Source organism: Fonsecaea nubica, assembly GCF_001646965.1.
Source record: "Fonsecaea nubica strain CBS 269.64 chromosome Unknown Scaff1, whole genome shotgun sequence".
NCBI classification, from domain to species: domain Eukaryota; kingdom Fungi; phylum Ascomycota; class Eurotiomycetes; order Chaetothyriales; family Herpotrichiellaceae; genus Fonsecaea; species Fonsecaea nubica.
Window position 1 is genome coordinate 614770 of NW_019173674.1, and position 26672 is coordinate 641441.

At 51.9% G+C, this 26672-nt stretch overlaps 11 protein-coding genes across 11 annotated transcripts; 5 read left to right on the plus strand and 6 right to left on the minus strand.

Moving 5' to 3' along the window:
• Positions 1-558: 558 nt before the first annotated feature.
• Positions 559-4845, minus strand: AYO20_00214 (hypothetical protein; the record flags this gene model as incomplete). Its single annotated transcript, XM_022638525.1, has 1 exon — positions 559-4845. The coding sequence occupies one exon, from the start codon at positions 4843-4845 to the stop codon at positions 559-561; it is 4287 nt and encodes a 1428-aa protein (XP_022505490.1).
• Positions 4846-5266: 421 nt separating this feature from the next.
• Positions 5267-6513, plus strand: AYO20_00215 (hypothetical protein; the record flags this gene model as incomplete). Its single annotated transcript, XM_022638526.1, has 3 exons — positions 5267-5738; positions 5803-6082; positions 6150-6513. 3 exons carry the CDS (start codon positions 5267-5269, stop codon positions 6511-6513), a joined length of 1116 nt encoding a protein of 371 aa, XP_022505491.1.
• Positions 6514-6655: 142 nt separating this feature from the next.
• On the minus strand, positions 6656-7939 carry AYO20_00216 (hypothetical protein; the record flags this gene model as incomplete). Its single annotated transcript, XM_022638527.1, has 1 exon — positions 6656-7939. One exon carries the CDS (start codon positions 7937-7939, stop codon positions 6656-6658), a length of 1284 nt encoding a protein of 427 aa, XP_022505492.1.
• A 663-nt stretch (positions 7940-8602) lies between these two features.
• AYO20_00217 (hypothetical protein) lies at positions 8603-9442 on the minus strand (the record flags this gene model as incomplete). Its single annotated transcript, XM_022638528.1, has 1 exon — positions 8603-9442. One exon carries the CDS (start codon positions 9440-9442, stop codon positions 8603-8605), a length of 840 nt encoding a protein of 279 aa, XP_022505493.1.
• A 965-nt stretch (positions 9443-10407) lies between these two features.
• AYO20_00218 (sulfite reductase (NADPH) hemoprotein, beta-component) lies at positions 10408-15150 on the plus strand (the record flags this gene model as incomplete). The annotated part of the gene is made up of 2 exons (XM_022638529.1): positions 10408-10438; positions 10523-15150. 2 exons carry the CDS (start codon positions 10408-10410, stop codon positions 15148-15150), a joined length of 4659 nt encoding a protein of 1552 aa, XP_022505494.1.
• Positions 15151-15832: 682 nt separating this feature from the next.
• On the minus strand, positions 15833-16934 carry AYO20_00219 (hypothetical protein; the record flags this gene model as incomplete). Its single annotated transcript, XM_022638530.1, has 2 exons — positions 15833-16688; positions 16768-16934. The coding sequence occupies 2 exons, from the start codon at positions 16932-16934 to the stop codon at positions 15833-15835; spliced, it is 1023 nt and encodes a 340-aa protein (XP_022505495.1).
• Positions 16935-17761: 827 nt separating this feature from the next.
• On the plus strand, positions 17762-18568 carry AYO20_00220 (hypothetical protein; the record flags this gene model as incomplete). Its single annotated transcript, XM_022638531.1, has 1 exon — positions 17762-18568. The coding sequence occupies one exon, from the start codon at positions 17762-17764 to the stop codon at positions 18566-18568; it is 807 nt and encodes a 268-aa protein (XP_022505496.1).
• Positions 18569-18972: 404 nt separating this feature from the next.
• AYO20_00221 (hypothetical protein) lies at positions 18973-20627 on the plus strand (the record flags this gene model as incomplete). The annotated part of the gene is made up of 4 exons (XM_022638532.1): positions 18973-19159; positions 19232-19428; positions 19482-20444; positions 20505-20627. 4 exons carry the CDS (start codon positions 18973-18975, stop codon positions 20625-20627), a joined length of 1470 nt encoding a protein of 489 aa, XP_022505497.1.
• A 533-nt stretch (positions 20628-21160) lies between these two features.
• AYO20_00222 (hypothetical protein) lies at positions 21161-22654 on the plus strand (the record flags this gene model as incomplete). Its single annotated transcript, XM_022638533.1, has 7 exons — positions 21161-21202; positions 21255-21290; positions 21346-21439; positions 21500-21861; positions 21928-21965; positions 22018-22155; positions 22231-22654. 7 exons carry the CDS (start codon positions 21161-21163, stop codon positions 22652-22654), a joined length of 1134 nt encoding a protein of 377 aa, XP_022505498.1.
• Positions 22655-23521: 867 nt separating this feature from the next.
• On the minus strand, positions 23522-24332 carry AYO20_00223 (hypothetical protein; the record flags this gene model as incomplete). The annotated part of the gene is made up of 2 exons (XM_022638534.1): positions 23522-23775; positions 23918-24332. 2 exons carry the CDS (start codon positions 24330-24332, stop codon positions 23522-23524), a joined length of 669 nt encoding a protein of 222 aa, XP_022505499.1.
• Positions 24333-25572: 1240 nt separating this feature from the next.
• Positions 25573-26037, minus strand: AYO20_00224 (hypothetical protein; the record flags this gene model as incomplete). The annotated part of the gene is made up of 1 exon (XM_022638535.1): positions 25573-26037. One exon carries the CDS (start codon positions 26035-26037, stop codon positions 25573-25575), a length of 465 nt encoding a protein of 154 aa, XP_022505500.1.
• Positions 26038-26672: the final 635 nt, after the last annotated feature.

The following is a 26672-nucleotide window of genomic DNA, read 5'->3' on the forward strand; positions in this document are numbered from 1 at the left end:
CTCCACCGCCTCGTATATATACGTTTTTCTAATGCTCAGTACGAGGTAGGTAGGTAGGTAGGTAGGTAGGTAGCAATAAAATGTCCCCTTCAGTGCTCGCTCGATCACACCATACCATACCATAGACCAAGTAGACCAAGCCCTAGAAGCTGGTACCTACAGTATGTAACAAAGTATCAAAGTATCGTCCTTGTACTATCTCACTTCCCTTCCCAGATCTGATAGGGAGGGCTGGTATATATATATATACATAGACATACACACACACATGTATACGCACTCACAAATACATGTACACTTGTACACTTGAGCGGATAGAAGATGGCTCAAATCGGCTCTGTACAGTCCATTTTCCACCACGCGTCCCTATACCTCAGATGCCTGTTCAGAACCCCCATGGTATACAGGGTGCAAACGCCCTTTTATCACGTATGAGCTTTTTCATGAGTCCTCCTGGGCTCCCCAAACTCCTTGCTGTTATAAATGTCATCTTGGGTGCAACCAGCACCACACAAAAAAGGCGCCTCCTCTTCTACTGGTTTCCAGAATGTAATACAGTCATGAAAAGAAGTAAGTGCTGTCCTTCAGCCTCTTAACATCAAAGTCACCCCTTTTCGGCACAGGCCTGAATTTCATGGGCAACCACAGCCATATTTGGTTGTTCTGGCTCTTCTGCCCAGTCTTCCGCTTTTGTGTTCGGAGTCTCTGGCCAAAGGCATTTACCGCAACTTGATGTGCCTTGGCGACTGGATCAGTTGCGGTTGCATCTCTCATAGTATTGCCGGCTTTGCCGACGTCGATGGTATCGTCGTCATTGTCGTTGGCGACTGAATCTCTGAGCGGATCCAGCGTGCTTGCGAGGTCGACGTCCTCAGACACTTCGCTTGCATCGAGAGCCGCATCCACGATCTCTCCTTTGGCTCCCTCCATCGTCTCGGGGATTGCGCCAATGGCTGTCTCTCCCAAAGAGTCCCGATGAAACAGATACTTGTCTCCATCATATTGTTCATATAGACTCGCTGCGGTCACCATCATTTGACCTTCTTCCTGTTCTTTAGGGTCCTCACTGGCCATCAATTTCTTCTTTCGGATTTCTCGCAACAACTCGGCATGTCGTCTTTGCTGGATGCTCTTCGAGCCATTGCCTGCAGGGAAGACGCCCTCAGCAACCATTTGCTTGCGGTACTCGGTGATGGCCTTGCCAAGCACATTGGACTTATTGATTTGCGCTAAATAGTAGTGACCATCGTATCGCTTGTTGAATTCAGCTGCAAGCCGCCCAATGATGTCGTCGCTATGCATTCGAATGAAAGCATCTCGCAAAAGTTCGCTGAGAGAGTTGACGTCGGCGGCGTGGGTCCAAAAACTGTCGTGTACTGCAGAAAAGCTGAGACCAAGTTCGCTGGCCTTCAAAGCCGAGAGGATCATATGCGTTGCGTCAAGGGAGTGGATGAAGTTTGGAGGGAACGCCTGGAGTTGCTTTCTCTTGTTAACAGAGTCTGCTACGCTCGGTTGAGCCAGCGTGATACTCTGAAGATTTGTCTGGATAGTCAATCCCTTGTTGATGCGATACGGCTGCACCACCGGCAGCTTGAGCGGCGTGGTCCAGATGACAGGAGATCGGAACGCGGCAGATTCCAATACTTCTTTGCCCTTGGCTTTGCTTCGGCCTGATCGCTCTTTGGTCTTTGGGATGCCAGAGGCAGCCTTTTCATAAATTTTCTCTTGCTGAGCCGGCGAGATCGATGAGCTGATACGGTTGGCGCAATCACCCAACCAGTACTGGATTTCGTGGGCTCCGGTGAACAGTGCACCAAGTCCCCTAAAGATTTTTCTTGCAATATACGTTGATGCTTTGCCTGAAAGCCCAGCAGCTTCGACTTCGGGGATGAGGACTTCAACCTGTTTTCGCACCTGTCGAATCGCTCCAAGGAAGGTGACCCCGTAAACATTGGTCATGACGGTCTGCTTGACCACTTTTCGTGTAACTTTGCCATCAAGCAATTTTGCCAGTGAGTCTCCCTTGGCAGCGTCTTCCTTGATCTCGGCCTTGACCAGCTCGCACACGCCGCTGTACACATCGGCAGGCTTGTCGCCTGGTTCCAAATTAACTTGCCGGGCTCCAGCGAGATCTCCACCCAAGGCAGCGTAGTGTTGCAGTCCATTGCACGAGCCATCCTGGTGAATCGGTAGCCTCGAGACGAACTTCGTGGGATCGGGGCTTCCGAGAGCACTGGTCAATTCGAAACAAGTTGCCAGGCATTGCCACGGATCCTCTGCGGTGAGCCACCAACGTCTTCCGCTGAGAGGATTTTTAACCGAGTCATAAATGTCGTCGAGGTTGTCCATGGGAAACTGAGCTCGATCAGACAGGCTAGCCTTGTCGTAGCCGTAAACATTGGCGAGATGGATCTTGAGCCAACGCAGTCCGTCAGTACCCAGCTCACGGCCTTTATCGAACAACAAGAGTCCTCGACAATTATCGGCGCCCATTTGGTTGAGATATGGTGGGATGGGATACGCGCGACCACGGAAATCGATATTGTGTGGCAAATAGAACGTCTCGTGGAGGTAAGCCTTTGCGATCTCCATCTGGAAATTTTGGAAACACCGGTTAGAGTGGATGCCTGTTCTCTCGTTGTCCATTGCGCGCATCTTGGAGAACCATTCCCATCGTTCTTTCTGCGTGGCATTCTCGCCAGGCCGTTCGATCTCAGGGAAAACTTTGTTCAGAGGTGGGAGGTTGGCGACCTCTTCGCCGCTATTCCAAGCCTCGAGCATGACTGAGAACACATCCTTGTTGATTCGCCAGCCCGTCTTGCCAAGGACGTCAACACCCGCAAAAAGCTGGTCTAGATCACCTCGACTTGCAGCAGCGATGCCGTAGTCCTTTTGTGCAGTTTCATTCTGTTTGATTCTCAGAAATGGCTGCTTGGACTCTAGAAAGCCTCCGTCAAAGAAGCCTTTCCAGGGCTTTGGCGGGCACACCATTGGCAGTTGCTTGGCAATCAGATGTTCTGCGGGTTCGCTGACAAGGAGCCTGACAAAGTCTTCGTGCAAGGAAACCATTCCCACCTTCCGGCCATTCTGATATGCGGTAGAGTGCAAGAAGACGGGCTGAGGCATCGATAGCGTAGCGCCAGTGTTTTGGTCCTTTCTTTTGATCGTGATCTTGGCTGTCTCAAACATAAGCTCACAAAGTACAGCCCCAACCTTCCCGTGTATTGCCTTGGTCCATTCTTTGTTGTACACAAAAGGTCGAGCTGCGTGGTGTGACGAACGTCTGTGCAGATGCGAGGATAGCGTTACATCATGTTCGAACGGGGACTCGATAATTCCTTGTCTCTTCGCCTTGCGCACGGCATTTCTTTCTCGATTGATATTCGTCGCATTGTATTCATTTTCGAGCGTCTGTCCAAGGGAGGTGACCAGCCGGACCAGCTTGACCGACTTTGATGCGCCGACTTTGCTCATGATCTGCATCAGAGCGATGGAGGTGACAGCCGCCACATGCTCTGGCGGAAGCAGCTCAAGAAATGGAGAACATTCTGCACGGAGTTTCTGTTGTGCTGACTTTGGGCCGGGCAGGTCATCCTCTTCCCTAGCAAGTTTGATCTCTTGTTTAATCTTTTCGGCCATGATCTCATGCCACTGCCAGAGCAAAGCTCCAATTTCGCCATGGGCAAGATCCGCCGGCAGAATGCCTATGCTAGCTCTTTTCTGGAACTCGGCCTTCCATCGATCGAGCGCGGATTGAATTGCGTCTCTCTCCAGCCGTCGTTGTCTCTGTGTAAGGGGATCTTCTTCTGCCGACCTTGCTTCGACCGTGGTCTCTGTCGGTTCGGTGAAAAGAGACAGCGAGCGTTTGAGCGACGACAAGCCCAGCCCTTTTTGTTCTGTTTCCCGAACATGCACTTGTTCCTTTCCCAAAGATCCAACCCGCACGGAATCCAATGGCGCAATGTCGGTAACCTGTTCAGGTAGACGAGTCGAGACCTCGATTGTGCAGATTTCAGAGAGTCTCCCTAGATCTCTATCATCCAGAACATCTCGCAGACTCAGAACTTTGCTCTCCAATTGATATCTTTTTGTCATTTCCCAGTAGCGACGCACTGTTCGGTCCCTCTTGGACCCGACCAGGGTTTCCAGAGCCACCTTCAATTTCAGCGCAAAAGTATGAGCGTCTGGTTCGAGGTCTGCTTTTCTCATGTGCACCTCGATCCATTCATTTATTCGTTTTTCATGGTCGGCAGTGCGACTCCATATGACATCGTCCACCATGGCTGCAAGAACGCGATTGAAGGAGTTTCGCAACCGAGAGGGATTGTTTTGACAAAAGAGGCTCAACTGCGACAGGAGTGTGAATGCCCGGTCCCATCGGTGGACTTGCAGACATGCGTCTAGGGTGGCTTCGATTTCGTCAATATTTCGCAGCTTGTTGTTGCCCGCATGATTCTCGGCATGGTCTTCGACAAGATCGGCGGCATCGAGCATCAATATTTGAGAGAGGTCAAAAGGCGACAGGTCACTTCTGGAGGTTCGATGTGGGTTTCGAGATGTGGGATATTCTCGATTACCGTAGGTAAAAGGGATATAATCATCGCTGCGGTCAAAGTTCTCGTGTGCGGACGCTGGGGAGGCGAGATGCCTCGATTGGGTGATGGGTGCTGGCAAGGTTTTTGACCGCGACACCGTAGGACGTGTGGTTATTGATCTGTGCCGCTGTCTGGCAGTATAGGTCTGAGCGAGGGCGGGACACAGCCACGGGAGCTGTATCCTTTCTGCCGCCTGTTGGACATACTGAAGGGCATACTTGGAATTGGCCGCAGCTCGCGTGCGCAGCATTGCGCAAACCCAGATGCAAGACCGTGGCTAGAAGCTGCAATGATAGAATTTTCAGACAAATCTATCATCACAGAAGCCCTCCGCTACCCTAAATAGATGAAAAAGAAACACAATTGCGGTGATGGTACAACCTCGTGAACAGACAGAAGATGGAGTGACTTTTGGAGCGCATGGCAAAAAATCATTTTGGCTTCAGGAGCAGCTGCACCTGCGAGGATTGGAGGGAGCTCTGCCGGTGGGTCCCGGCTCACGTGCCTAATCTCAAGCAGCCAATAATGTTGGCCATCTCAATACACTCGGCCCCACCTGGATGGTGAGGAGGAAAAAGGGATCTCCGAGTCCATCCAGCCTGACGCTCTATTGAATACCAACAGTCGAAGTAGTCAATCTACCTCGTACTCTCCCACAATCTATTGTCAATATGGCCACCAACAAGCTCGTCAAGGTGGGAATCATAGGCTGCGGCGAGATAACACAGGTGGCACACATCTCAACACTGGGTTTCCTCTCCGACTTCTTTACCATCACGTACCTGTGCGACGTGTCAGCAGAATCTCTCAGGCACAATGCTCAAAAGGTCATCAACCACATTCCCAGAACCACACAAGACCCGGTCGAGCTCTGCGCTTCCCCGGATGTCGACCTGGTCTTCATCGCGAGCTCGGATGAGTATCATGCTATGCACGTGATAGAAGGGCTGAGACATGACAAGCATGTGTTTGTCGAGAAGCCGATGGCGCTGTGCTCGAGGGATGCTGACGCTATTATCGATGCCGAGGAAAGATCCAAAGGTAAAGTAATGGTGGGCTACATGCGTCGATATGCTGCAGCGTTTCTAGACATGATAAAAGAAATTGGTGGGATGGATAAGATTCTGTATGCTCGAGTGAGAGGTACATTATGCTCTTGTCTCAAGTCATTACGAGCATAAACGCTGAATGGCAGCACTTTAAACAGATATCATCGGTCCTAACAGCCACTTTGTCGCGCAATCAGGCACATTCCCTAAGGTGTTCACAGACTTCACACCTGAAGTCATGCAGGACAAAAACGATAGGGCGTCAGAAATAGTACATCAAGCATTGTCGGTCGAATGTGGGATACCCGTCAATCCAGAGTCGACGAGCATGTGGCGACTGCTAGGTGGCTTGGGCTCCCATGACTTATCAGCAATGAGAGAAGCCCTCGGAATGCCAGAACGTGTCATTGGCGCATCCATCAATCTTCCATTCTGGAGGTATGCCTGCTTCCCGAACACAATCGAACGCATTTTGCGTCGAGTAGTAGTTCACTGACGTTCTCAGTGCAATGCTGGAATACCCCACCTTTTCGGCGACATATGAATCTGGTATCGACAACGTTCCTCGCTTTGATGCACACATTGAGGTGTATAGCATGACCAAGTCCGTCCGGGTCAAATATGACACCCCTTATATCAAGGGTCTGCCCGTAAGCATGGTGGTGTGTGAAAATGTCGACGGTGTATACAGAGAGTCGACCATCAAGCGGACTTATGAAGATCCTTATACCTTGGAAATGAAGGAACTGTACCAGATGGTTGCCCACGGAAAGGAAGTGAAGACCACGGCGAAGGACGCAAAGAAGGATCTGAAGATTTTTCAAATGATCATCAAGGCAGGGACTAGGACCCAACCTCAGCCTGGATAATAATCTCAAGGGGTATCGTCATTACCTCGCAAATCTTAGCATCGTTCTTCTCGAGAGCGTGAGAAGAGACCGCAAACACCTCCCTTACCAACTACCATTAAGCCGCTCGTGGTGGATGGGATGAGCAGATTAGTTCCGGGGCTTAGTCTCCAAGGGGTATCGAGTCAGTAGGCGGGTTCTTCCTCGGTCGCCCTCTTTTCTTTGGAGGATTGCTTGAACCAGGTTTCGTAGCCGATGAAATTAGGTTCCTCCTGGACTGTGGGAAAGGTGCAGCGGGCTCTTGTTTGATCCGAACCTCATCCACCACGTCCTTTCCTCCAGCCAAATCTTCTTCTGGAATGTCGTCGTCTGTAACATCTGCGCTGCTCAAGTCGCTGTCGTCGCTCATGCCTATGAGCGCCCCATGGCTGGCTGACTCTGCGCCGCTGGCCTCCTTCTGACGTTGTCGCTTCTCTTCCTCAGCCTTCTTCCTCCGCGCTCGCTCTCGTTCTCGCCCGCGCAACTTGGCCAACAATCCCTTCTTGCCATCTTCTCTGGGCGCACTCATCTTGTCCAACCAGTCGCCGTTGCTGATACAGCTTTGTAACTTAGGAGTGTGCAGTGGATCCGATACAAGGCGCATCCGCGAGTCGAATAAGACCTTAGCACTAGGCTCGTCTTCGTCCACCCATTCATATTTCTGCCACTGATCCATTTGGATATCTCGCAGTTGCTTCGCGTTGTCATTCGTTGTACGATCCTTGGTATCATCCTTGGTGTCTCTGATCTTGATTTCGATGGCTTTCGACTCTACCTTGGGCGCCGGTGGTTCTAAGCCAGGCTTTTGGCGGGATGAACCAGCATTATTGCCACCTGCAAATCGCTTCTGGTTGGTCTCATCTTCAGCATCAATGTGATGAAGCTGAGGGCGCATTTGCACAACAGCATCCAAGTAGGTTAGGTGGATTTGGTCTTGGTGGAGGGACCCAACAAGGTAAATCGGATCACGGGTGCTCTGGTTCGGTATCTTGCCACCCAGCGTCTGGGTCTCAAGCAACGGCGCAGGAATGGTAGGTTGATCATGTACAGGAATATCCTTCAGTCTGGCTTGTGTTGTGCCCGCCCCAAACCCACCAGCCAAACCAAACGAACCTCCCACGCTGATCGTGCGGCTCTCGGCCATGGCTTTCCCAAATCTCTCCGCAGCAGTTTCATTGTAGTATTCGTCTTTATTCATGGGGACATCAACTTCTATGAATCCAGCATCTGGTTTAAGACGAAGGGCAGTTGGAGTTTGTCCCACTGAGGCATTGTAAGGATATTTGTACGAGCGGTGGGAGGGATACTGGAGGAGGTACAACTTGGAGGAATCGCTGGCGGCTGCCGAGAAGCTGCTTGTCAAACAAACATCGTAGGAGGCAATGACAGGATCGTCATCGTCGGCCATGGTAGCTGGACTGACAACAACGAATACACTGGGTGGTGGTTCAGGCCAGCAGCCCAATCTGTTGCACGAAATTATTTCTCGGGCCTGGAGACCGCGCAACAAAAAGAATCCGCGAATGACGCGCGCCAAGGCTGCGGGTTAAAATCATGCAAGGCTGCGGCGGTGCATGGCTGCCACCCATTTTTCAATTTTCCACCTCCGGCACTCGGTGTTGGTCACGTTGACCACCTCAGACATAAATTCCACGCTATGAAATATCCTACAATATCTCGACCAGGCCCTTCAAAGCCAACCCGGCAATTGTCGCAGTTGAGTGTTTGAGTCACTATCCCGCCCTCCATTTCGGAGTGCCTCCGACCATTTGCTTGACCAGAATATTACATAGCCTCGCAGTCCATATCCTCTCCCACCAGTTCTCGGTCTTGTGGTTTGATTTCCATTGGAATATCGGTAGTCTTCCAATTGATGGTTGGGACGGTTTCCCTGCCTGACCGTGGATGAGGCTGATGAACTTGCTCGATGATATGGCTCACATTTTGTCGTCCCAGTTCTTGGTGAAGCGAGTAAACATTCTTCTAAACAGAGTGGTCCTGGTCGGACGAAGCGTTTGTGTGGCATGCGTAGGCGCCTGACTCTGTTTCATTCCCTAGCAAACTTCGGCATTCAATCTTCATCCACAACCATACTCTGTAGCTCTACTACGAGGTTGTTTGTAGACCCGAATTCTTGGGTCCAGCACTTTTCGATGATATGGCCGAGGCATACGTTACTCGTTGATGGTATAGTGTCTCGTGTCGGCAAAGTTATTGGGTCGCCTACATCCTTCCAGTCCTGCATGGGATCGAATTTGCAACGTTGACCGGTTACAATCTCAAACATTATTGCGCCAAATTGCCCAATATCGGTCAAAATTGAGTAGCCATCCCCGTCATCGCCTTGGAGGTCCCAATGAAGGGGCATTAGTGTTGATTCTCCGAAATCAGTGAACTTGATGGCTAATTGGTCATCAACCAACAGATTGTCCAAGCGGATATCGGCGACTATAACACGTCGCTGATGGATATATGCCAGTGTCTGTGCCATGTTGATAAGCCAGGACAGCTGCGTCTTTTTTCCCGGGGGTGTGTCGAGCGCGGCCAAGTAATGTCGAAGATCACCATTCACGATAAGATCCATCTGAATCGAAGGATCAGCCGAGGATAAGTTATAGCATCGCATGATGCTAGGGTGACTGCCGAGTCGTTTGTATATGGCGCGCTCGCGCTCCAATGAGCCGACAAGATCAGCCAGTAGGTCATATTCGCCCTCTTTGGGAGCCATGCTTTCGTCTAATGCAACACCTCCATCGTCGTCGAATTCCCTGGTGAGTCGAGGGATCTTAATTGCATACTGGCCCTTCTGGATCACAATGCCAGTTCCACCTACTCCGATGATCTTGTCCGTCACTCTTGTTCCGTCCGAATGCACAAACTCGGCTAACGTCACTGACGAGTTTTCATACATCAGGGAGACAAGGAGGAGGGGAGCTGACGGAGGAGAAAGCTGGCCCAGGCTTATTTGACCCAGATGGAGGGAGGTTGAGGAGAGGTGTTGTAAAAAGAGTTGGTCGGTAAAGGAGTTTCCTAGTTAGTACTAGGTACATGCGAACAAGTTACTGTCGACACTTTTATTGGTTAGGGACTAAATAAGCTTGGCATTAGACCCTGACACCTTTCTGAAAATACCATTAGGGCCCTATTAGGGATCGTTAAGGGCCACTAAGGGTCGAGCATCCATTTCAGGTCTCGCGGCTGCCTTGGTGGATGTTCAACTAGGCAGCATTGCCGACTATGGAATCCCTCCGAGGTAGAAAAGATATACCTACACACATACCTACTCAGTCCTTCTCGAGAATCCTGAACATCGTTCCTAGTTGCTCACGGTACCCTTGGTTATCTTTTTACCGGAGATAACCCCCCCAAAAATGAGTGGAACATCCCAAGATATTGTCCGAATAGGAGTTCGGAGGCACCAGAAAAGTCGAATTGGGATGGCTTCCCAAACGTAGACAGATACACACAAATCACGCTTCCACAAATCTCACCTTTCTGTCTGATTTAGGCAAGTCTATCTATTTTGTTAATTGTGACCGATCTCTCCTTCAGACTTTCGCACTCCGTTGGTGCCGTCGCCGTCACGATCCATCGGCACACGATGTCGCAATCGGGAGGCGACCAATCAGAGCAGCGGGAGAGCGAATGACGAGACCGACAGCCGTAGCAGCAAAAATTTGAGAGGCTGCTTTTGCGTACCGGTGGTGATCGAGGCTCTTGTGGAGGCATGAGAAAGCGGAGAATAGTGCGGAAGGGCAAGATTGCTTCAAGTATTACATTTCAGTCGATTCCTCTTCTTCCTGTTCTGCTTTTCTTCGACCTTGAATGCTTCGTTGACTGTCGTTCCCTTAGACCATCAAACAAGCGACAAGCGACATGGGGTCCGTTGCCAGCCCCGCAGAAGCTGGTATGTGTTTTTTTCCCTGCATGTGTTTCATGGTTCCCCGCTCTGGTTGTCATTGAAGAAACTAACAAGCTCATTGTTGGACAGTTGCGAGAATCGCCTACCTCGCCAGCGATGTCGTTCTCTCCGTCCAGCCTTCGCTGAGCACTGATTCCGAGTTTTCATATCATTTCTCCCGATTTATCGCCAACGGCTCGAAGAACTTCGTCTCCAAGACCCTTCCCGAGATCGTTCCTGTGCGCCAAAATGCGGATCCGCTACTCTCTGCGTACACGCCCCTCCAGGCCGGCAAATTGGTGTCGGTTACGGCCCCTTCCTCTATCCTGTTGAATTCGGTACCTCATTTGTATAAGCTCGCCCAATATCCAGTTGTCCTGCATGTCTCGCTGGCAACGCCTCAGCCAGACTTCTCAGAGATCAGCTCAATAAGACAATGCGGCTTTACTTTCCTGCAGTCAGAGACACTACAAGAGGCACAGGATATTGCATTGACGGCTCATGCACTGGCTGTGAGAAGCGGGAAAGGTGTCATTCACTTCTACGACCCCAGCAATTCCGTCCAGGACAATCCAATCGCCGTCGAAAGTCGCGAGCTGGTTCAAGCACTTCTGGATACTGGTGTTAAAGCTTCGCACACGGGTGAAACAGAACAGACGCTCTATGCCAGTAACGGAAGAACTGCCACCATCACTGATCTTGGTCTGCCAGAGGTTGCTCCTCCACAGGCATCCGAAGCGGCGCCGAGAGAGGTCCTGTCACCTGTTGCTATCCCTGCGTCATCCAACGGTCAGACCGACATATCGTCGGCTGCTTCTTCATCTTCACGACGACAGAGTTCCTCAGGCAGCACCGCACCATCGTCGCTGGCGACTACAGTGGAGACTCCGGTTTCTCGCGCTGTGAGCGCTACCGACATATTTAGCTACGCCAGTGAAATCTGGGCTGCCATCTCTCATCTCACTGGTCGCAGCTATTCGGCAATTGAGTATTCGGGACCTCCGGACGCTGAAGCGGCGCTCTATATCTTTGGCTCAACTGGAGTATTCGTCGATGTCCTTGACGCTGATGATGTCCCAGCCGATCTTTCGAGCCTCGGTATAATCACTGCGCGGTTGTACCGGCCATGGCTTGGAAGCGCTGTCCTTTTGGACTCCATCCCCAAAACCATCAAGAAGATAGCAGTACTGGAACAGATCCGGAGAAAGACTACGAAATGGGGACCTTCATTCCTGGATTTGCTGTCAAGTTTGAACCCTGGAACTGGCGGGCAAAGTGCAATCTCTCTGGTCCAATACCGACTTGGTCAGATTGATGCATCGACGGCATTGCAAGCACTCCGTGGCATTTTCCAAAACCTCGCACCTCCTGTCACACCCCGAAAGCACTCCCGCCGTCGTGGATATTCCCAGGCTGCAGCCATCTCAATTCAGAACCTGAGTATTGGCCACGAGGTGGAACCCACGGTTGACAGCTTCACCCCTGAACAACCTGAGGTGGAGAATGCCTATCTCAAAATCCTTGACCAGTTATTCAGCACCAGACTTTACATTGCCAATTTGCTCGACAAAAAGAATGCAGGCGTCTCCTCTACGATTGCAGCATCACCCGAGTATGGGTTTGGATCCCTGCTTGCCCGCACTGAACGCCGACAAGAATTTGTAAAAGAGGTTGAAGGAGCTGCCCGGAGCAATCAGTTTATCACGGAGTCTCCCAAGCAGTGGTTGTCTCGATGGGCACTGAACGCGAACGACTCTGCAAAAGCAAACGAAATTGCTCCAGAAGTGGTTGCGCGCCTGTCCACAGATGGCTCAAGGCTGGCTGGCTCTCTCCTCGACAAAAAGTCGTTCTTTTTCAAGGAATCACAGTGGCTGATTGGCTCCGATGCTTGGGCATATGATTTGGGCAATTCTGGAGTTCATCATGTCCTCGCCTCAGGTGCCAATGTTAACATGCTCATCATCGATTCGGAGCCATACTCGGAACGAGCGGCCGCAGATGCAATGAGACGCAAGAAGGACATTGGTCTCTATGCCATGAACTTTGGCAATGCCTATGTCGCCTCAGTGGCTGTGTACAGTTCTTACACCCAAGTCCTGCAAGCGATGATCGAAGCTGAAAGATTTAATGGACCTTCGGTTGTTTTGGCTTATCTCCCTTACAACAAGGAGTCCGATTCACCTCTCACCGTCCTGCAAGAAACAAAGAAAGCCGTCGACATGGGTTATTGGCCACTGTACAGGTGGGATCCTTCCAATGAAGACAAGGGGGAACCTTCCTTTTCGCTCGATTCCGAACGCATAAAACGTGAGTTGGAGGAATTTTTGCGCCGCGATAACCAGCTCACACAAGTGATGAACCGCCATCCTCAGTTTGCCGCAAACCTTTCGGAATCGTACGGTTCTGAGGTCCGCAAGCTGCAGAAACGCAAAGCGAAGGACGCATACGAACAGATGTTAGAAGGCTTGTACGGAGCGCCACTGACGATCCTGTTCGCTTCTGACAATGGTAATGCTGAAGGGTTGGCCAAGAGACTCGGCAACCGGGGTAAAGCTCGTGGGCTGAAGACGATGGTGTTCGCCATGGACGATTATCCTCTTGAGGACCTTCCAAACGAGGAGAACGTCGTGTTCATTAGCAGCACAGCAGGACAAGGTGAATTCCCGCAAAATGGTCGTGCATTCTGGGAAGGTATTAAAGACGCTGCGGACCTGGATCTCTCCAACGTCCACTACTCGGTCTTTGCCCTTGGGGACAGCCACTACTGGCCACGGAAAGAGGACAAGATATTCTACAACAAGCCCGGAAAAGATTTGGACACTCGTGTGCAATTTCTTGGAGGCAAGCTGTTGACCGCCATTGGCCTGGGTGACGATCAGGACCCCGATGGATTTCAGACTGGGTATCAGGAGTGGGAGCCGAGACTCTGGCACGCACTCAACGTTGCCAATGTTGAAGGACTGCCCGAAGAGCCACCGCCGTTGACCAACGAGGACATCAAGGCGGCGTCAAATTACCTCCGCGGCACCATTGTGGAAGGACTTTTGGATACATCAACCGGTGCCATCTCCGCATCGGATCAGCAGCTCACCAAGTTCCACGGGACCTATCAACAAGACGATCGTGACCTGCGCGATGAGCGAAAAGCACAAGGCCTTGAGCCCGCCTATTCATTCATGATCAGATGCCGACTACCAGGAGGTGTCGCAACTCCCTCACAGTGGGTTCAGATGGACGCAATTGCTTCGGCGCATGGCAACGAAACCATCAAACTTACCACAAGACAAACCTTCCAATTCCACGGGGTGATCAAGTCGAAGCTCAAGCCGGCTATGCGAGCCATCAACAAGGCGCTGATGACGACAATCGCTGCTTGTGGAGACATCAACAGAAACGTCATGTGTTCAAGCTCGCCGACTTTGTCCGAATATCACCAGGAAGTCCATGCCGTTTCAAAGAGGATATCTGACCATCTCCTACCCTCCACCACGGCCTACCATGAGATCTGGTTGAAGGACGATACCACTGGTGAGAAGACGCAAGTCGCTGGTGACGCCGTGCAAGACTTCGAACCCCTGTACGGTCCAACTTATCTCCCGCGAAAGTTCAAGATCACCATCGCCATCCCTCCCCACAACGATACGGACGTCTACGCTCACGATGTTGGGCTCATTGCGATTCGGTCAAAGGATAACGGTCACCTCGAGGGCTTCAACATTACCGCTGGAGGCGGTATGGGTGTAACACACAATAACAAGAAAACCTACCCTCGCCTAGGATATATGATGGGCTATGTCCCAGCGGACGTGGCACACCTGGTGTGCGAAAAGATCATGCTCGTGCAACGCGACAACGGCGACCGCAAGAACCGCAAGCACGCACGGTTAAAGTACACCATGGACGACATGGGCAATGAAGTCTTCAAGTCCAAAGTTGAAGAGCTCCTTAAACCGCTGGGCATCGCCTTCGACACGCCTCGACCCTACAAGTTCGAGTCCAACATCGACACTTTTGGCTGGCTCCGCGACGAAAAGGGCATGAACCACTTTACCTTCTTCATCGAGAACGGCCGCGTGGAGGACACGGCGGATTTCCCCATGCGGACGGGATTGAGAGAGATTGCTAAGATCCACAAAGGCGAGTTCCGACTCACGGGCAACCAGCACCTCATCCTGTCCAATGTGACCGACGAGGCCAAACCCGCCATTGTGGAGCTAATGAAGAAGTACAAGCTCGACAATACGCAGTTTTCGGGTATGCGTCTGTCAAGCTCGGCTTGCGTCGCCTTCCCAACCTGCGGTCTCGCCATGGCCGAGTCGGAGCGATATCTGCCGGTACTGATCAGTAAGCTCGAGGCCTGCCTGGAAGAAAATGGCCTGTCGCAGGACTCGATCGTGATGCGCATGACCGGCTGTCCCAACGGTTGCGCCCGTCCTTGGGTCGCCGAGGCCGCCTTTGTCGGCAAGGCCTATGGTGCCTACAACATGTACCTGGGCGGCGGCTACCACGGGCAGCGTCTGAACAAGCTGTACCGCAGCAGCATCAAGGAGGACGAGATCCTAGAGATCATGCGGGGTCTGTTGGGCCGGTACGCCAAAGAGCGCAATCCGGGGGAGAGGTTCGGCGACTGGACCATCCGCGCCGGCGTCATCAACGAGACGACCGAGGGCAAGAACTTCCACGAGAACACGGCCGAGGAGGAGAGCGATGACGAGTAAAGAGTGTCTCCTGTCTGCTTCTGCCCAATATCAGACCCTTTGTTTGGACAGCGGTAGGGAAAGAGACATACATATACATAAACCTAGGTGTATGTCTCTCTCTCCCTATGCCCCTTGCCTGATCTCTGTCGAGGCATCTTTCCAGATTGGCAATCATGATTTTTCTTGCACGGTTCTGCATAGCACGGATGGATGAAACGTTTAGGACCATTTCTTTTTTGAAGTATTCATGCGTACATACATACATATTATCCGGTACATAGCAAAACTTTGTAGGCTTAGCGAAACAAAAGCGATGGACCTCGTCACAAACAAAATAAAATAACATTCACTACATCACATTAGAAAAATCATATTACATACTACATACTATATAAGGTACATAGGTACAAACGGTGTCGACCAGATAGTCGTGTTTTGTGTGTGTCTATGTATCTTCTAAATCATCTCTTCGAGCGAGCAGTATTCTCCCTTGCTTCGCGATTCTGCTCGTCGCGGGGAGATGTGGTTCTCTGGAAAATACTACTGAGGTTCTATTGACATTACTGGGGACTATTGAAACCAATGTACCGTATATGCAGACGTTCAACATTACGGTGGTCATCATCCTCTTTCTTGTCTTTCTTTGCGCTTCTACGGAGTATATGACATCTGTATTATAATATGCGCAATCTAGAAAACATCACGCTTTTTCAAAACACATGACCCCGTACCGAAAAGTGCCGTTACTGTACCCGCGCCGCATGGCCCGGAAGGCCTGCAAAAACGCGAGCCCATCCCTCCCCTGGGAGATGGCAAACGCCCATAGGCTGGGGTTGCTGACTAGTTCCCAGCTGATGTCCCACGTGCGGGCCACTTGCTGGGAGATGTCCTTTGGCTCGTGGAAGACACGCAGACCCGCGGACTCGGCCATGGACACGTACTCAGCCATGGTTTTCAGAGGGGGGAGGAGCATGCCGTCCTCGATGGGCTTGATGTCGTTCTCCATTTGCTCGGGCGTCAAGGGCGCGGACTTGAACCAGTCTGCTAGCACGAGCTTGCCGTTCGGGCGAAGCACGCGTGCAGCGTTCCAGAAGAACAAGGGCTTGTCGGGGAAGTGGGACAGAGCTTCGGAGATCCAGACACAGTCGAACGACTGAGGATCAAACCTGCTTTCCATTTTTTCTGCATCGAGTTCGAAATAGTGGACTTTGCCGTTCTTGGGCCCAAGGGGTATGAAGGTGTCTGTGCCTTGGGGGGTTTGGGACGGAGCCGCTGCCGAGTTTGAAGAGGCACCTCTGGCTTCTCGGGCGGCTTCATCGCTCGTGAGGCGTTTTGCGATCTGGACTTGTCGTCCACTGATTGTAATGCCGGTCACAGTACAGCCATTTTCACGTGCCAAATGCCGGGTAGTTCCACCGATGCCGCACCCAACATCGAGAACCGTGGATTGGGGTGCAAGCTTGGAGATGTCGAGCAGAAGGTTGATGAGGTTAATTTGGCCCGTCTCCTTGGTGTCTTCAGGGGTGAGGAAGTAGGCGTGATGGATGTGCTGGCCCCTGGTGTACGGTCAGAAGGACAAGCTCGATGGGATAGACACGAGAGCGCGAGTCCATGTTTCTGCTCAACAGCACGTACCACAGGGAGTAATAATAGTCTGAAGCTATTTCATAATGGTGCCGGATACGCTGTTTCAAGCTGTCAAAGGAAGAGTGTGCTTCGTATGTGGGCACTTCGTAATCGTCTCCTGCATGATTTGGTTGAACGGAAGGATCTGTGTCTGGCTTCTCCATTGGGTCGCCCATTGAGTCTGGTTGGCTATTACATAGGTAGCAGCAGCATTGTCGGACCAGTGGCCAGTGGGATGGTTTGGAGTTTTGTGAGAGGCGGATTTTGAGCGGAGGGTGAATGTGTGAGAGAGGATGGAGAGGGGGGTAGGCGGTGGTCATTTCAACAGATACAAGGGGTATTTGTGCGTCAATAGTCATTAATCAGCCATGTCAGACAGTCACAATACGTGCCAAGCCCTTCACGGATACTTCACTTGCACATGTCTTTTCGTCATCCAGATAATGATATTGTGATCATGATGCATCAATTGTGCCTTGATCCCTCTCTATAGATGTATGTTTACTGCTCATCCAATTTTCCTCATTCTCCCACTCTCTCACTCGCTTCCCGCGCTTGAATCATGTCCTCCCTAGTGGCCATCCTTCTCCGGCTCCTCACTCGGCCCTCTGATCTAAGCTCTTTTTAGCATACCTCGCCATTTTTGTTGGGGCTTTCAAGTCCAATGTACCTGCTCGCGACAAAACAAGCTTTCTTGCAGTGCGCTCTTTCTCCTCTCCAAGATAGGCAGATCATAGGCGGGATAAAAAGGTGGCCTGACCGGTACATCTCAAGGCGGTGACTGGACAAGATAGCGACTGGATTCTCTGGAAAGACATCATATCACGAACAACATTGTACTAGGTACGTACGGAAATATTGTCTGGCCAAGTCCATCATTGACTGGGTGTGGTTCATGGGGTTTCCGTCTTCCTTCGTGTGCGATTGTGGACTGACCCGAAGCTATAGACCATCTTTCTCCATCCCCTCACACTCTCACATTGAGTATTCCCAAGCAGCAGACATGAGCACCTTCACCGCATCCACAGCTTCGAGCGAACTGCCGGCTTCTCCTACCTCGAAGCAAACACATGACAGACCCCGTCACCATGGCGGCCTCAGTAACGGCACTTCGGCCTCCTCTCCCAAGCCACAGTCGGAACTCACCGCCCTCCAGCAGCATGTGCTCTTCTGGGACCGCGACAACGACGGCATCATTTACCCTTGGGACGTCTACAACGGGTTCCGTGATCTAGGGTTTAGCGTAATTTTCTCTATCGGGTCGCTTCTCATACCCTTGTTTTTCTCGTATCCAACAGGCCTGGCATATAGCTGGTTTCCTGATCCTTTGTTCAGGATCTATGTGGGAAGTATTCACAAAGCAAAGCACGGCTCCGACACTGGCATTTTCGATGTCGACGGGCACTTCCACGCCGACAGGTTCGACGCCATGTTTGACCGCTGGGATACCTCACGATGCGGCGGACTGAGTGCCGACGAGATGTGGAGCATGTGGAAGAAAAACCGACTTGCAGCAGATATGGCTGGCTGGTGTTTCGGATTCATGGAAATGTGGACAACCTGGTTGTTGCTCCAGAAAAATGGCAGAGTGTGGAAGGAGGATCTTCGAGGTTGCTATGATGGAACCTTGTTCTGGAGGATAAGCGAATTGGCTCAGAAAAGGGAATGGAAGCAAGGCTACGGCATACGGGATTTCTTGGGAGGAATGATGAATTGGGGGACGTGGAGAACCTGGGAAGTCAAGAAGCAACACAAGGGCCACAGGGGGCACAACGGGGGTTCCCAGTCAGGACTACGACTGCAATCTTGACACTGATTCCGGACACCTCAACGATTCAAGCGCCGACAGTCTATCCATACCTCGCGGCTACTGCGCTTCGTCCTGATTCGGGACACTGACAATCCATACAACTTAGCTGAGATATATCATTTAAGATATTAGAGAAGCCTGATGCAGCCAATCTCTCACCAAAACACTGGCCCTCGGAGCTTTGTTCAACCGATGCATGGATCCCCCTCGCTTCGAATGCTTTGGCGCTAAGCGATACCATGTACAGCATCGATGAACACCAGACAATCCACTGGGCACCCACTGGAACCCACCATATCTCTGGCAACTCACAACATTCGCCTCCTTGTATCGACCGTTCTTACACCCCTTTCATACAGCCACAATATCTAAAGTGAAGGCTTTCAGATACCGCGTACCCCAGCATGGCCTGTTGGCTCTCCGCCCTTGCTATAATCTTGGTCTTGGTCATCACTAGCAAATTTCTGGCATGGAAACGACTGCGGCATATTCCCGGGCCATTCTGGTGCGGCTGGTCTGACCTGTGGATGCTTCGCAGAGCTTTCAAAGGATCACTATATGAGGAGCTTGATCACTTACGCCACAATTACGGTGCGCAGTATCCGCTGGGGAATGAGAATGTATTCTATCCCCTTTGGATCACTGATTGAACCTCTACGACAGGACCGCTCGTTCGCATTGCACCCGGATACTTGGTCTGTGGTGACCCAATTGAGATTCGCAGAATATGGGGAGTGCGCTCTCAATTCGATCGAGCACCATGGTTTAAGGGTTTCCAGCTCGATCCACCGAATGATTGCACTCTATCCATACGTGACAACAATCTGCACACTCTTCTCAGATCTAAACTTCTACCAGGCGTAAGTATCTCCATCCAGCACCGTTCACAATTTCACAAGTGGAGATGAGATAGTACTCTGGAAAAGACATTGAAGGCCTACACGAAGCGATCGACCAGCAAACGGCAAAGTTCATCCGCTTTCTCGAAGAGAAGTATCTCTCGACAGAAACAGATTTCCGCCCAGTTGACTTCGCTCGGAAAATTCAGTTCTTGACCTTGGACCTCATCTCCACATTCGCATTGGGACGGACGTTCGGCTTCATGGATAGAGATGACGACCTCTACGACTATCTCAAGACGACGGAAGAGTCACTTCCCCTGATGCAAATGATAGCTTTACTGCCCTGGCTCTTGGGCTTGCTACAGTCTCCTCTCTTCAAAGCGATTCGGCCAACGCACACTGACGCCGTCGGACTCGGCAAGATCATGGGCCTTGCCAAAGAAATCGTGGCCGAGCGATACGGCGACTCAAAGGTCGTCAAACGAGACATGCTAGGATCATTCGTTGCTCACGGTCTTACGCAAAAGGATGCCGAGTCAGAGTCTCTTGTCCAGATCGTGGCGGGCTCTGACACGACTGCCACTGTAATTAGGATCGGGATATTCCATGCCTCGACGTCGCCACTGGTATATCAAAACCTGAAAGAAGAAATCGATAGAGGCATCAAAACTGGACAGATATCGTCCCCCATTAAAGACACCGAAGCACGGGCACTTCCATATTTGCAGGCGTTCATCAAGGAGTGCTTCCGGATTTGGCCACCTATTACTGGAATTGTCCCGCGAATGTCGGATTCAGATGCTGTGGTCTGTGGCTATCGGATTCCTGCCAACACAAACGTTGGCTGGAGCGCACGCTCGGTGATGCGAGACAGGCATATTTTTGGGCATGATGCAGACTTATTTTCTCCTGAGCGATGGCTACGCGCTCAGAGCGAGCAGCTTCGGCTCATGGAGAATACTGTTGAGCTCATTTTTGGTCAGGGAAAATGGGGTTGTCTGGGCAAACCTATCGCCTTGTTGGAGTTGAACAAGGTCTTTGTCGAGGCAAGTACTCATCATCATGGATCAGAGGTCTGTGACTAACTGCAACAGCTATTGCGACGATTTGACTTTACTGTGGTCAATCCAGCCCATCCTATGGACACGTTTGACTACGGTGTTATGACGCAGTCGAACCTCATAATGAAGATCACCAAGCGAAAGAGTCCCATGTAGCATCATTGATAGCAGCACCAACGAGTGGGATGAGCCGCAGTGCTGACGGGGAGGCAACCCACGCGGCAACTCGGCATAATCAGGGGTGGCCTGAAAATTGATGGAGCTCCAACGAGTCGTTTACCTAGCATTCCACCTGCTTGTACAGAAACGGATTTATTCCTGGCGCCCGACTTTGCCCGGAGTCCTAGCTTTCGACCACGTTCAGACCTATGTACCTTTGTCTGCACAGCGCTCATTTGGGCATGCGAGAAATCGATAAATATCAAACAATCAAACGTCCATTGGCCCGATCAACAGTTGGAGCTCAGAGTTAAAGCCGTCCCCGGATACTGCTCCCTAGGTGGTGACTAGCCTCCCGGCGGATACGACGCCGCTGGTAGCCGAACGGGCCGGTAGCTTCAATCGTAGGCGAATCCTTCGCAAAGACAGGTCACGATAACCCGCCTTACAGCCGTTGTTAACGAAGTTTTCCAACGTTCCTCTTCTCAGCGAGATCTGGAGGACCCGCAAGATCGGCTCTATGTTCAATGATGCAGGAGCCCGACGATGAGCAGCATGTTGACGATGTTCTGGTAAGCACGTTCACCCCATTATTCTTGTGGCATAATTGACGTCAGCCTCAAGCAGGCCGACACCGACGAGGACTCGGCTCTGGACCTGGTAAGCCGAGTTCGCCGACAGCAGAATACATACAATAACATAAGGCGCGGTATAGGGCGAAGATCAAATATCAACTGCCTCGCTGACGTCCACCATCCGACATTTCGAGATCGAAAATGGCCATACTTACCACGCGCTCAATGCGGGAAGTCAGTACTGCTTTCTGGCTATCATGTTGACAGGCAGAAACTAACTACGCGGGCTTATAGAATACATCCTGCCGAATGACGAGGTAGCCCTTCGTTTTGAGGATTGTCGGTGTACCTTTGCTGATCCGTCTCTTATCAGCAAGAAAAAGACCGACTGGGTACGTCTAACCATCAATTATGAGAGAACAAGACGCAGACTGATCACAACATTGGCGACAGATATCCAAAATCAACACTTCCTAGCGACCTTTGAGAGCCGTGCCCATTTTGCACTGGGGGCAGATACGGCACAGCGAGTCCTCGATGTTGGTACCGGGACTGGGATATGGGCAATTCAATATGGTACTGAACTGCAACTGTCCAGGATTGCTCGAATGGTTGCTGACGATTTGATTCCAGCTGATGAACACCCCGCAGCGCAGGTACCAGGGCCCATCTAACGAACAAACCGACCAAGTCGAACTTTGCTGACTGTCATTGCTTTGGAGGTTATCGGCGTCGATCTGAGTCCGATACAGCCTACACTGTGCGTGAGAGTGGTTGGGAAGTCTTTCTGCCCCCGACTGATGACAAGACAGTGTCCCACCGAACTGTTCATTTGAGATCGACGACGTTGAACGAGAATGGACATGGTCGTTCCACTTTGACTATATCTTCAGCAGAATGATGGTGGGCAGTTTTGCTGATTGGCCCAGTTTTATCGGCCGAGCTTACGAGTATGTTTGTTGGTGACTCTCTTACACGCTCGAACAATTGTTGCTGACAAAATGTGCCTCTTTGTGCTCGTCCAGGAATTTGAACCCCGGCGGCTGGCTGGAACTCCAGGACTGCATTTTCCCACTGGCGACCGACGACGGGTCTTTCCACGAGGGCCAGCCCATGTATGAGTGGAGCTCTTTACTGCTCGAAGCCAGCGAGAAGCTGGGACGGTCGTTGGGCGACGCTACCCGCCACCGCGAGCACATGGTGGCGGCAGGCTTCGTCAACGTGACGGTGAAGCACTTCAAGTGGCCGTCGAACCACTGGCCCAAAGACCCGAGGCACAAGGTCGTCGGGCTGTGGACGTTGGCCAACATCGGCGAGGGCCTGGAAGGTCTAAGCATGGCGCTGTTGTCGCGGGGTCATGGGTGGTCACGGGAGCAGGTCCTGGCCTATCTCACGGGTGTGCGGAGAGATCTGCAAGATCGGAGGATCCATGCATACTGGCCCATGTGAGTGGCTTTTCTTTTCCTTGTCCACACGCGCGAACAAAAGAAACGAAATCTCATATGTCATCCGTGACAGAATCGTCGTTTGCGGTCAAAAGCCAAAGCATGCTTCACCCGCCGCCTCCTCGCCGGGATAGGACAGGAGTACCTCGTCCGTCGCCAGGCCTCGACTTGAGCGCGAATATAACGAACCCAGCCTGCTTGTATTTTGTGGGGAGACATGCATACAGACATGCTGTAACGACGGGAAGAAAAAAGTGGTCGATTTGAACGTTTACTTCTACTTTGTGTATGTTGTGTTGACTTTGGTGGGCATGTTTGAGCGTCGATCTTGCGTTACGAAGTACATATTTATTCAGTGTGCCTGGTCCCTGCCAGATGAAATACCTCGGATCCTGTTCCAGTTTCAGGTTCAGTGTCTGTTGGGTGGATGTGATGTGATGTGATGTGAATTCGGACTGATAGGATATCATCCAGGGACCTGAGTACTAGGTACATAGATACCAGGTAATCTGTATAGAGAGTCTATGAATGTATGAAAGGTGAAGGGGTGTGTGTGTGTGTGTGTACCTAACCACGTACCTGGCCAGCTAGTACCGAAATAAAGGGGCGAATAGGAGCGTAAATGGTATAGACATAGTTATACGGGATATGTTTAGGTAGGAGACAGTCTTGAGTCAGTGTCTTTGTCTATCTCCACGAATATCTCTATTTCTACGAGTTATGTCCGTCTCGATCGCAACCTCAATCTCAAACCCTGAACTGGACTGACCTTCAGACCCGTCTGTCACCCGTCGGCCTCCACCCGTCACCCTTCAAAGCATCTCCCATCCTCGAGATCGTCATCGTCATCGTGAGACCGTCATCGACATCATCAACCAAACACCCTTACCCTCTCCTCCAGGGGCAGATAGGTCCTCTCGCGACTCCTCTCGAGGAGGCCGTCGACCGGCGCGCCAAAGACCAGTTGCGAATGCAGGGTCCACGTCGCGGGGAGGTCCCACTGGGTGAGGACCCGCTCGGTGAAGGCGGGCATGAAGTCGTAGTGCTGGAGGTTGCAGCCCAGACCTTCGAGTTCGAGCGCGGTCCACGCGATGAATTGGTGCATGCCGTTGGAGTGGGCGGACCCTAGTAGTCCAACCAACCAAGGGGGCGCAAGTTAGTATTCTTCCACACATGGAGGGAGTGTCCCTCTCTCTCTCTCGCGAGAGAGAGAGAGAGAGAGAGAGAAGAGAAATCGACGGGGGAAGATGGGAAGAGGGAGACAAACACTGCGGAACGACGTGCCCCAGCGCGGGATTCTTCCCCTTGAGCGCATCCAGGACCGCCTGGTCCTCGAACCACAGCACGGTGCCGTACGCGGCGCGGAACCCCCGAAGCCTGCCCGCCAACCCGGCATACGCCTGCTCGGGCATCGCCTCCTTCAGGGCCGCGTCGCCAATGTCCCACAGCCTCTCGTGTTCCCGTCCGACCAGGACGACGGCGCGCGTCGACTGCACGTTGAACGCCGAGGGCGCGTGCGTGATTGTCGCTTGGACGATTTCGCGGATCCGCGAGTCCGGGATGGGTGACGTCTTGGTCAGCGTGTAGCACGAGCGGCGGGTTTGGATTGCGGAGAGGAGGTCGTTGGCCGAGGCTGTCGCCGTCGTTGTGTCTGTGTCTGTGGCGGGGGTGGAAGACGACATTGTGGAACAGCGTAGTGATTTCTCCTGGTAGTGATTGTAGTTGTAATTGTAATTGTCAATAGTTGGACTCTGGTTGTATCGTCTTTGATCTAGATATGCAGCGCTTTTCTTCAAGTTTTATAGAAATTCCCAAGTCCTGGGTCTTTTCGTCAATATAGTGATATAGTGACTTCTCACGAACGCCTCGAAGACTCTCAAAGATGAAAAAAAAATATCGCAACTGAACGACACGTCTGTCGGCGCCGAACGAATAGCCCGTCAATTCAGTTTCCGAGTCAAAGTCATACATTGTGGATGTGTATGCGAATGGGTACATGGAGATAAAAAAAAAGTATCGATGCATCGGCTCGGCGAAGCACGCAATCCCTAGGTACCTACGAGGTACCGAGTACGCGTTCGTATTGGGCCCATAAATCAAAGTACGAGTTCTCTCGGTATGGAGTAGCCGAGTACCCAAGTCCTTACCTAGTAATAGTCTTTTGGCGGTTGCTTGGTATCTTTCTTTACTTGTAGGTAGGTAAAGGTACGAAGTTGGTGGAGGTGACTGACAAGCTTCTTCCAAGCGTCGCGGTTGTGGTCACGGTCGCGGGCGCTGAGGAGCATGGAGGCTGCAGCATGCATGGAGTATCGGGCGGCGTTGGCACAGCCGAGCCGTTAGCTTAAGCGTACTGGGTACCTACAAGGCTCACCCGTTAACTCCATACGTCCTAAACACTTGGGAGCTGCTCGTAGAAAACGCGGTCGGAGATAGAAATGCGAGCCGAACAAATTATTATTGGACGTACGCGTGCCGTGTCTGGTACATATGCGATGGTGGTACAGACGGTGCTCTGGAATCATGTATACGAGGCGAGGAGCTCGTACAGCGCCAAGTAGATCTTACTCTTCTGATTCGTCTCATACCATTGTGGGAAAACACGTCTGAATCGTGTCGCACACTCCTCCTTATTACCTATACCTGCCATTATACCAATGGGGTATGAGCCTGCCACTCCTGCCAACCTGACTGCCTCGACATAATATCATCTCGACGACAAGCCACATACATAGCCTCCCTGCCTTGCCCTCTCTTACATAAAATGTTTGTCTGTGATGCTTTTTAACAACCCAGCCTGGTCTATCGCTTGTCGCCTGTCGCCTGTCGTGCTGGATCCTGCTCTTTACCACCTCACAAAACTGCTTTTGTATTGGCACACTCGAAGCTTGCTGCTTGACGCCCATCTTGCTCCCACCAATCTCTTCAAATGCCGATCGACTTGCTCGAGTTGGTCAATCGGTACCAGCCCAGCCCGAACGCAGCCCAACTCAGGCCCAGCAACACGGGCGCCCCCCGCTTCTGCGGCTCGCCGTGGCTCTCCTTGAACTCGTCGTCCACCCACTTCGTCCCCGGGTACAGGATGGCCGAGACCTGCGTGGCCCAGTAGAAGCTGCTCATGAGCGAGGCCGTGAGCAGGTTGTCCAGCAGGCCCGAGGGCGTCGAGGCATTGGTGCTCCGCCAGGTGTAGTACCATGTGAGCAGGCCCAGGCCGAGCCCCGTCGACATGGTCTGGCCGTTGTGGAATTTGGCGTGCGGCGTCCACCGCGGGTTGAAGACGTGCGTTTCGTTCCAGTCGGCCAGGTAGCCTCCTGCGGCGGCGGCGAGGCCGAGGAGGGAGAGGATGATGCGGCTGGGGAGGACGGCCGAGGAGGTCGAGGTGGAGGACATGATGGTTGAGATGAGTGATGGGTACTGGGTGACTTGGGATTCAATGGACGGACGTCTCTAAAGAGTTGATGAGAGAATGGCAGAGTGGGAGAGGGTGGAAGGTGAGTTGGGTTGAGTTGATGTGATTGTGGTGGAGGAGGATGCTTGTTACGGGCGCAATGAATGAGATTCTCGGACATGCGCAGGCTGGCAGGTCAACATTTGGCTCCAATGCAGCTTCGCCTGAGGTGTCACTATCAGGGGCACCACCACCACTTTGCTCCACCACTGCCCTACCGGCCTACCTACACTTTTGGGGGGTTTGAAACACTGCCGTACCAGCCGCTATAGTGTTTGTACTCGTCTGTATTCGGTACCCGTAGGCTAATGATGATGCAGGGTCCCCGACGAGGTAGGCAACTTGTCCTTGTCCCCCGGGGCTAAAGGCTCTCCTTAGTCAAGACAAGACCCGATGGAAGCTTCTCCTTAGGGCAACCCACTGCCCCATCTTCTTTCCTTCTTTCCCCCCGGAGGGCTCCAAAGGTAAAATGAAGCTTTATTAAAACTGTACCTCGTATACCAGTAACTAAAAGGTGGGTGGCGGGCCTGAGAGGCAGTAAGAACTGCCACCCCCTCCCTTCGTCTTACCTTGAGCC